Source organism: Lytechinus pictus, chromosome 12 (assembly GCF_037042905.1).
Source record: "Lytechinus pictus isolate F3 Inbred chromosome 12, Lp3.0, whole genome shotgun sequence".
NCBI lineage: Eukaryota > Metazoa > Echinodermata > Echinoidea > Temnopleuroida > Toxopneustidae > Lytechinus > Lytechinus pictus.
The window spans coordinates 13,476,129-13,487,317 of NC_087256.1; the positions used below are offsets into that span (position 1 = coordinate 13,476,129).

General features: G+C 36.7%; 1 protein-coding gene across 2 annotated transcripts; it reads left to right on the top strand.

Annotated features, from left to right (window-relative positions):
• The first annotated feature begins 522 nt into the window (after window positions 1-522).
• On the top strand, window positions 523-10,986 carry LOC129273565 (melatonin receptor type 1B-B-like). Of its 2 annotated transcripts, XM_064107400.1 has the most exons (3): window positions 523-2,564; window positions 5,478-5,514; window positions 6,248-10,986. In XM_064107400.1, exon 3 carries the CDS (start codon window positions 6,324-6,326, stop codon window positions 7,458-7,460), a length of 1,137 nt encoding a protein of 378 aa, XP_063963470.1. In that variant the 5' UTR covers window positions 523-2,564; window positions 5,478-5,514; window positions 6,248-6,323; the 3' UTR covers window positions 7,461-10,986. The 2 variants fall into 2 exon arrangements, with proteins under 2 accessions (XP_063963470.1, XP_063963471.1); XM_064107401.1 differs by lacking the exon at window positions 5,478-5,514 and having other exon boundaries at window positions 555-2,564.
• Window positions 10,987-11,189: the final 203 nt, after the last annotated feature.

Here is an 11,189-nt window from a genome sequence, read left to right on the forward strand (position 1 = left end):
AAACTTAGTTGACTTACGATAAAGACGTTGACAAAATGTGAAAAAGTAAGAAAAAACGTATTTACAATATATATACAAGATAACAAAGTAAGAAAGTAAGAATGAGGGATCTGAACTAAAAATTACAAGGAGTCTGGAAAAATGTTTTTAAGGTCTTGTTTAATGCATCGATATTTTCTAATAAGTTCATGTGATGGGGAAGAATATTATAATGAGATGCACCTCTGTATTGGATAGTGCGACGAGAGTATTCTGTTTTGGGTTTGGGTAAAGCAAAGTTATGAGAATTACGTAGTGAATAATGATGAGAAGATGGTTGAAACATATCGGACATGATTGGAGACAACATGTCATGGACTGATTAATAAACAAATATGTTAATATGACACGCATGCCTTAAAAATGTCTCCTAATCTTTATTTAACAAAAACAGATGGTTTGATGGACCTATTCATCTATTCGATATGGCAAAATAAAACTATCATGGTTCAGTGGTCATATTGAGATGAATGATGTAACGGTAAAACGTCGAAGGATAAACCCGTCTAGAATGCATAATGGATCTATATGATATCAACAACTTAACATTTCGGTCAACTTCAGCGACTGACTGTTGATAGAGGATTGTTTCCAATGCCGATGAAGCCAATAGTACATATGAACAACTCTCTCTTCTCAAGACTGAATATGACAACCAAAGATTAGGCCTTTAGTCTGTGCAAACAGCTCAACATATACGTTTTCTATAACTTGCATTCGTGGAAATGAACAAGACACCACCACCACGCATGCAGAACATTGAGTTATTCGAAATGGGAAGAGCCCAAACAAACAACGACAAAGGAACTGAAGAAGCGCCTGAACAATCTTGTAAAGCTTGCTGAGACCCTTTTGTTGACCTCAAGTGGCGTCTCCTCTGTGTAGGCACTGACCACCAGTGACCAGTGGCCATGTATAATGGTGAGATTTTTTTTTTGTATTATAGTTCACTATACGCTATTTATCAAGGTATATGGTGTAGGTATAAATTTCGATGTGTATAGAGCGGATTAATAAATATAGTGTTTAAATACACCAAGGCCCATGGAGAATATGACCTATAAATCCTTTTCTCTCTGACTTAAGGACGTTGAGCGAGCTGAACTTTTAGTTTTGGATTGATTTTGTACACTTAATACCAACACCATAGCCAGATCTGGACCACACTGATCATTGATCTATATACCATGGATGACATTATACACCAAAGTGGACGAATTTTGAGTTCTAAATGGAAGTTTTCTTGTAGGCCTGTTTAATTGGTATTCAAATTAGACGAGGAGTAGGCATATATAGGCACATGTTTATTTTTTTATTTATACCGAAACGTTTGAACAGCTCTGAGAATACTTAAAATTCATAATAGAGTGTGAATATGCCTGCATGATTCATCTATAAGCGAGGACAAAAGAAGTATACAAGTATTGTGAAGTCGTGAAAACCCCATTACTTTGACAGAGGACTGATCAGTTATTACAACGGGACAATTAAGGGTGACCAACCGCGAAGAAACACCGCATTGTGGAAAAGTTTGATGCAGAATATAAGGGTGAATGTATGTACTAGAATTCACCTTTTTAAAACGTCAACCTACCATGCCTACCCGTCATGTACGTCTTCATTGAACTAAGGGTTCAATATCGACCCAAACCTATGCTCTTTCATCGATCGATATGACAGGTATACTTCACCAAGTTTAACTATATGTATACGCTGTCCAGTTTCGGACTTCAGGATGTTCATGACGTTTAATATGATAATGCCAAATGTGGCTTATCTTGTATGAGGATGAGACTTTCATTGCCGCAACTAATCTGAGCTCTGTATTCTACGTAGAATAGAAATCAGTGGGTAATTCACACATCGATATCCGGTTGTACACAATAACGGTAATCAGAGGACAGTTTCAGCAGGAGATGAACAAGGGGAAGTGGCGTGATTCACCGATCTGAAATTTTCCTCCGAGCAACTCGTCAATAATTTGAGTTGCCAGATTTCGTCGTCAAAAACCGCCACAGCGTCATTGAGGTGCATGTCTCGGCATATAGGATTCCCGAACTCTCCACCTCATAAAAGGTTAACGGATTTATAAGAGGATTCAATTGATTACTTGGATGACATATTAATTCATTAACGCCCAGCCCTGTCCTAGAAGCGAGAAGGCCTGGGTGAACATCAGCAAACTAAATATATCGTCAGACGGAAGGTAGGATTATGTAACTTGGAAATAGTTGTTGGGTCAGTGGATTCCATTAATGACCAGCTACCAAACCACTTTGACGCCGTCGATATGGAATCGAATATAGCCTAATGAGATTGAGGGATGAAAAGGGAAAGTTCAACCACTGCTAATTGTACATATTCCAAGTCTGTGCGACTGTAGAGCTAATAATGTTTGTGGAAGTTCTTAGAACGTGGAAGGATTCTGAAATGGAAGTAATCGTGGATGATTTATCACTTGTACAGTTACCGGTATCGTATTGACGAGGAAGTACAGACAAAGTATTAGAAAAACCGAATTTAAGGTAAGATATTTGTTTGTCTAAGGTGACTTATTTCAAAAGTCGGTTATAACTGCCGATTTGTATCTGACCACATGCCTATCTGCAGCATTAATTGTGATCATGGTGATAGACAATTTGTATAATACACTGGCCGTTAACAATAAGTAATATTGCAATATAATTCACCAACCAATTTCTTATCTTCGTAATGCGATCGTCTTACACTGTATAATGTCAAAAATTGCCGTAGGTTAATGTGAAATAGATGAAGAAAAATGTATACAGGCAATATTATGTGACAAAATACATTTGCTTTAATACCAACTATCTTAATATAATTAGGTTGTGGAAAATCATTATTCATCACCTCTTTGGCCTATGAGAGGAACAGTCATCGTTACAGGACACATGTAGGTACAAACAGTGGCGTAACTGTACGGGGGGCACGTACCCCCCCCCCCCCCCCCCATCGACCATCGACTGGCAAAGAAAAACGGGGAAAAGGAGAAAAAGAGGGAAAAAGAAAGAGAAACGTATAGAGGGGGAAGAAGAAGAATTTTTTGTATATTATATTATGTTATATGTTATATTATATGTATTATAATATATCATATTATATTTCATAAGAAATATTTTTTCATAACTATATGAAACATTATTTGCATAGTGCCTATGTGTTCACCACTCCTGGTGCTCGCATTTTCTGTTTAATGAGATGAATAATTCTGTTCAAGGGGAGTAAATGAAACTAAACATCCTGTTTTCAAGTCAATACACACCAAATATATTTCCTCGCACTTCGAGCTTTCTTTATTTTATATAGGGACATATGCTTCTTTCATGGCTGCTTAAAGTGATTGCCCCCTTTTAAGGTCTGAATATAAAACATTTCCAGTCTGTGCTTACATGTACGTTTGCATTTGTGGATTGGTAAGATATGTCTGCTCTTCATGAATTAATAAAACAGTCCGTAAAATATCCCCTTTTCTGGTCTCAATATCAAAATTTTCAGCTCGCGCTTCGCGCTCGCATCATTTGGTTAGTGAAATATGGTGTAAATGAATTCCTACAAACATACCTTAGAATGCCCCTCTTCAGGTCTGAATATTAAAAGTTTTCGGCTCGGGCTTCGCGCTCGCAATACTTGATTAGTGAGATAAGTATCATGTTCATGATTAAAATGACTACAAACAGTGCTTCATATGGTTAGGGGTGATTCTAAATTTTAAAAAAAGATTAGCACGCGATTGGTACTCGCATTGGATGAGTACGGTGAGATATGTATGCTCTTCTAGAATTCCTAAAAGAAATAGTCCATAAATGTCCTTGTTTGGGGTCAATGTATACAAAATTTTCAGCTCGCGCTTCGCGCTCGCGTTGTTTGTTTAGTGAGACAGGTAGGCAGACATATCATGATTTTAAAAAATATTATAATGTCCCATCTTTAGGTCTGAATATCAAAAATGCGTTTTAAATTACAATGAATACATTTCTACTTGGAAATATATAGATAAGGGAAATCACATTGATTAGTCTCTGCTGGTCAGACGTAAAGAAAATTGGAGAAAGACTAGTAAACAAAAACAAGGAAACAAAATGAAGGAAATCCGATATTTTTCATGGTAGATGGAGACGCAAAATAGAGTTATATGAATAATATCCTTTCTGTGAAATGCATAGGACGGATTTCCTGTTAAAAACTAAGGAAACCTTTTTTTTTAATGTATCCTTTTTAGGTAAACGATGGTCCAAAATAGAGTTGAGTTATATTTAGGAGATAAGTAATATGTACCATATGGTTTCTTTTTAATATCATGGAGTCAAATTTACAAAACAATGTAAAGATATATCCTTGCATGCTGCACTTAGTCGTTAAAAATTACAATGTGTAGTTTGTTCAGGTACAAAATCTATTCGAAGTAATTCAGCGATTTTTTTTTCAATTCAGACGTTTTAGGTTCTTATTTACTAAAAAATTCATAAGCCTCTGCATGATATTCCTTGCTCGCTTCGGTCATTTCTTTTAATAAGGGCTGTTGTTATTTTGGAATCAGCTAGGAAAAGAACTCACCATGTTTGATTTTTCATTATTAACGGAAAAAAGTATAATACTCGGTATTTTATCAAGAAAATTTCTTCTTTTTAATCATGTTTTAGTTATTGCAAAAAAATCAATTTATCTTAGTAGATGTAAATCATGTAAACCAACAGTTTCTGATTGTGTTGATTTGTCAACTAGCTCGTATAAAATGGAAAAATATAGCTATTCGAAATAACAAAAGGAGTGTCTACGAACGCAGGTGGCGAGACAAGATACAGTGATTATCCACTTATGTCATGTAACTCTTATGTAATTCCTTGTAATGTATCATTTGTATTTGTTCAACTGTATTGAATGAATGTACCTTGAAGTGACCAATAAAACATCATTTAAATTAAAAGAAAAATAAGGGCTGTTTAGGACCAAAACAATTAGTACAAAAACATTGAAATGGGATATTGAAAGGAAGGTTTCTGGCATACTCCGCAAATATTGGCTGGAGTGCAGGCTGAATATTTTTTTTTTCAGTTTTGTAATAGGGCAATTCCATAAAATACGTACGTCCTTTTCCATGTATGTGAGACCTTCATGAAATTTTCTGTCTCTGATTTCTGGTTCTTATGACAATCTGTAATGCTGTCAAAATAATGACCATGACTTGGTCAGTTTATGAAGTAAAGTTAGAATTGAGAAAAATGAGGGTCGGACGTACAGAATGTTTGAATACTTTATGGAATTGCCCAATTGCCAAAATTCATCAACAAGTGTGGATAGCTTGCTTCGCTCTCCATGTCGCGGAGTAAGAGGGGAGTGGCTAGTATTCGCAGAATTTCAAAACCCAAAACAAAGGTTTATCTTTCCCTTTTTTTTTAATCTTCCTTTTTTCTTGGTAGTGGAACATTTGGGGAGGAAGTGCCCAAGCCCTCATGTGTAAGTATTCTATACATTAGCGATTCTTACTCAATTAATAATCGTCACAAATTTGGAATAAATCTTTTTCAAAGAAATAAAGAAATTGAGAGTTCACTTTCCAAAAATTGATGTCATTTACTTCCATGCAAGGTCCGAGCACTCTAAAAAAATGAAAGGGTATTTATTTATAAGATAAAGATTGAATTGATTGAATTGGAGTCTACAGGGTTAAGAGACTGGAAGTGGGTATCGTATGCCTTTAATCATTTCTAATCTAAGTAAGTTAGTGAACCTTTTCCCCGGAACATCTGCCTCTACATTCCAAATAATAATGTACGGCTGACATGAAAAAAGAAAAGGAAAGGGAGAGTAATGTCATCAGAAATCGATTTGGATCAGCACTAAACAGTATAGGCCTATTAGATTACTTAAAGTAATAATGCTAATTGAATACACCAACAAATTTGTACGAATTGTGAATGGTACTATGTGCCTATTCTTGTATCGATTTCATTATTTTCTGATGAGATTTGATTTTCAACCTCGAAACCGTGTACATATAGGACGTCATTTCATTCTTCCGTTACACTATTCCAAGAAAGATATTGTGGAATAAATTCTCAGGTCAAGGTGTGTAACAGAAGGGATTCATAAGAACAGCCTCATAAGTAGGCATATTCAATCGAAATGTTATTGATTGCTATATCACTTTACGTGATTATCATTTGTTTTGTTTTGTGTTTGCATACAGCTTCGGAACATCAAAGATGAGTGATATAGGCTAACAACTCAGTTAGAGCGACATCGTCTTTGAAAAAGACATCATCATGGAGACCTTCACAGAAATGTCATCAATATTTGAGAATTGCACCAGTAACTGCACCGATGACCATTACGATCTCTATCCACACTCGTACATCATCGCGACTATCTATCTCTTCACATCCACCCTCGGTATCCTCGGGAATAGTCTCGTCATCATCGGTGTGATCGTCACACCTAAACTCCAGACTCCTACCAACGTGTTGATTGTGAACCTGGCCATCGCTGACCTCCTGACATGCATGATACTTCCGTTTCAGGTGTATGGTATCCTCCATGAGGCAATTGGAGCGAAATTTCCTCGTGTCTGTAGCTTCATAGGGAGTGTGATCTATGTGACGTTCACCTGTAGCGCAGTCACCCTTGTACTGATAGCGATAAATCGATGTTATGTCATTACCAAGAACGTTCACACGACAACGGGTCTCAACACACACAAGAAACAACTATTCCTGGCTGTTCTATCATGGATTCTAGCCTGTTTATACAACTTCATCCCAATTTATGGTTTCCATTTGACAGAGTTTTCCTACTATCCTCCCTATAAACAATGCTTCACAAGTCCGACGGACACGAGCGATATTTATCACAACTTCTTGGCCATTCTAATCGGGTGCCATATTGTCATCATGCTTGGTTGTTACATAAGAATTCTGGTACATGTCCGGCAACAGCGAAAACTCTTTCATATCTTCTTCGGCAGCAGTCGCAGCCAGCAACTTGAGCACCGGCATCACATCAAGCGTCTTAGCCAACGAGAGGTAAAGGTCACCAAGAACCTCTTCAGCATCGTAGTCGCATTCATCTGCTGTACCATCCCAACTGCAGTGGCCTTTGTGACTCCTGGAGTGCTGCTATCAGGGTTATACACCACCGCTGTCCTTTACTTTAACAATTGTATCAATCCTGTCTTCTACGCCTTCAGACATCCTGTCTTTAAGAAGTTCTTCGAGAGGCTGTTCATGCGCGTCCTCAAGAACTTCCATTGTCCAAAGAAGCTGATTCCTGCAGGAGATAGTGGTTACCTTGCTAAAACCCAGGAAAAGAGCGTTACGATGGCGTGTTTATACGCTGTAAATGTCAGTCAGATAGTCGCTCTTCAAGGTGTATCGGACTCGATAGAGATGCTAAATATGTTATAGTTTAAGGTCTAATGACTTAGGATACTCTAGGCGACGAAACCAACTGACATTGACTTTTAACCGTTAAGTATATTAAGATGTGGTATAGTGATGTGTGCTTGCCAAGTATAATTAAATCGGTATAACTTATTACGACTCGTTAATCAACTCATTCAATCATATAGACATGATAAAGTGTATAATCGATGTCGATTATCTAATTCTGTTTCTGTTTATGGTAACTCCATAGGAACTCGACAGCTCGGGGCGGGGGGGGGGGGAATGCTACTTAGGATAAAAGTATGATACCTTTGTGCGAATTGTGCCGCGGTCGAGACCCACATTCTCAGCCTAAATTTCCATTCCAGAGCATCACCAATTAAGAAAGCCATAGAAATTCCTAGTTTTTCCCGTTCCAGAGACCCTCAAATTTGTGTTTCTCGTACTCGTTCCAGTGCGCTACCATAGCCGCTACCATGCTGCGATATGAGTTCCAGAGAGCCCCCCAATTTTTTACGTGGTCAGTTCCAGAGCATTGTATGTATTTCAATCATTGATCCATGAGTCGTTCCGGAGACCCCCATTTTAAAACCAAGATTTAGTTCCAGAGCCAACTATTTTCGACTTTTCTGTGGCACATAGGTATCATGTTATAATTTGAGTAATTCGAGGGGGCTCGACAGGACGGCGTTTTGCTGGTAAACGCCAATCTGGTATATCAATTACCTAGGAAACATTTTACGTCTAAGTTAATCAGTCATATAGCGGCTGACCTTATAGACGACAGATATTACTCTCAGGTCTTTTTATCACAGTGGAGACAATGGCAGAGTTGGGATTCGAACTCACAACCTTATGAGTCCAATGCTCTAACCACTAGACCACACGACCTGGAGTGCTGCTATCATATTTTTTTTTATTCCATTCCCTGCTCAATGATCTATGGATCCTGTGACGTAATGAGCCAAGGCTCTGAGGGGTACAACATGGCGTTATGGGGGAAACGTCGGGAGTGAGCGAAAATTTCGGGTTTTTCCAATGAAAATCAAATTTGTCAGATATGCATGCATGGGCGTCGGCGCGGAGGTTTATCCTTTGTTCCTGAGGGGACATCTATTGTTGCGCCCCCAAACACAAAATATAATCCTCTGCTGTGACGCCAAAGTAGATACAAAAATGTCATATTACACCCTTGTCCTTACATTTCCTTTCGTTTCTCCTTCTTTATCCTTCCCCCTAAAGCCCCCCTCCCCCACTCCTCTACGCCAATATGGGTCCCAGTCCAACCTAAATTATGATCATTCAGATTCCAAACGAACGCAAATGACCCCGATTTGATTTTGATACTGATTTATCAACCGAAGGTCATTTTCAGAACTCGTATCAATATTGCTCCAAGATTATGTTTCCATATGATAGACGACACTGAATTTTTCTAAATCGATCGTGATATTAAAAAATATATCATAAACACCGCCTTGCTATACCAATAAATAAATAAAACACCTTATTTTTTACTCATCGATTTTGCTTAAAACAACTCCCGAATGCGGAAATTACGATTCTGCAATTTATGCAGCTCCATTTTATGAAATTCGAATTATGTTTGAAGAAATATGATTTCAATTTCCGATTTCATATTCACTCCCATTATTAATCGAATATCCCATACCTACATGACCTAGATCTGTTTATAACGTGATTCAAATTTGTGGACGTTTCTTTCTCAACGTCCAGAGATTTAGTTTAACATGTTCATAATGAGTAATCTCCGGTACATGAGATCCAGTATTCCTATATTAAGAAGTGTTGCCCTGTTTAATTTTCATGTTTTAAGAACAAAGAATTTGAATATATAAGCAAATATAATCGTACGAGAATATACATCGCGACTTTACGATTTTCTGAGGTCTTGGTCTGGTCGCTATATTTTATTTATTTATTTCCACATTCCAATAACAAAAGTATATACAAGTGTAATCATTTTTCCCAGGATAACACAACAATAAACAAATGACATAATGAATAACATATGCATACATACATAATTGAAATATAATTATACCTGATAAGTATTAAAACATATAGCAGAAAAATATATATCTATACACAAATCGACAAAATACATTTTGAAAAGTGGGAGACCTCCATCTTAAGCTTGAAATTGATGGAGGCATCGATATATATTTTCAACTGTGTAAAATGCGTCCACACCATACGCTGACAACATAATGTAACACAGTGTGATACAGAATGATAAGTGTGACAAACAACTATGTTTGATAAACCAAATGGTGTAGGCTATTCGTATTGCGTTTCGTCAATGTAAAAGTTGTAGCTCCCGAAGACGACAAGAATACACTCATCAAATGCCAAAGTTTGGGACTGTGGTCCTTTTCAGGACCAACATTATGCCCACAATAGAATACAATGTGTACCGTGAAACCCGCCACACTCTTCGTGTAGTCGATCGTTACATACTGTGACACTTCATCAAACCAAAACCGAGAACCATGAGCCATTTTTTTTTCTAAACATTTAACTAATAACTCTCTTACTGTGCAATACAAGATAAAGTGTAGAACTTTGCTTCTCTGATGTGTTACTGTACTTATGTTTTGTGCTGTGACTACACGAGTATGTTTACATGTTGAATCAGTTGCTGTTACTTGCGCCATGATTGCATGGTGGCGACGGTGTATATACTTTACCGTGCGTTTCACGATTTATTGCTTGAGGGTTTTCTTTTTAATGTTTACATTTTTATGTGTGTCATTTTTTTCCATCGTGTTGTTCACATGGTGATCACATTGTGATGAAAACTGTGTACCTTAACAAGAATATTCTACCAGACTGTAATGTACAAACCAGCGTGTATAAACACTGGACATATCTGGAATTAGGCGCGCTGACGATGATTATACGAAATTAATGATCGTCAGTTGTATTTGATTAAATCTGTGCTCTCCATCATAATGTGATTAAATTATGATATATTTTCCCCCCTTAAAGGAAAGTATGAACACATCCTATAGGCCTCTACACAGTAAAAACCAGAAATAAACTACATGAATATATTTTACACGATATTATTCATGTTGTTTACTATTATTTGAACTTATGAACTCTTTGATATTCAAAGAGAGTCCAAACATATGTTGTGTTTTTAATCTAAACAACAATCTTCAACCATCAACTTGATTAACTTAAGGATTATATTATAGAAATTTAACATTGCTGTTTGAATTTTAATCATTGTATTTGAATTTTTAAACAATACCTGAGGCCCGTAACACAAAGCTTAGCAATCATCGTAGATCATTTTTTTAACGATTAATTCCATTGACTACAATGTACAATTAATCGTAAAAATCAAGCGTACAATTAATCGCTAACCTTTGTGATACGGAACTCAGATCACTTCAAAGAGTTTGTATAAAGTATTTTACTCTTCATAGATGTGCTTACACCAACATTGTTTACAAAGTGTATGGTGTACGTGAAATAATTTGTATAAAAGAATAAATATGAATTTATTCTGAATCAATGTTTTTGTTTAACTTGTTATGTCGTAATTGCATGTCTGCTGGCGTTTTTTTATTATTTGTTTTTAACCTTTTACCTCCCTCAAAAAGTGTCAAAAACGCCCTAAAAAAATGATGATATCCCTGTTTAGAATGCTCAAATCTGGGAAATATGAACAAATCTGTTTTTGTTTAGGGTTATTTTTTCCGGGACAATTTACGAGGA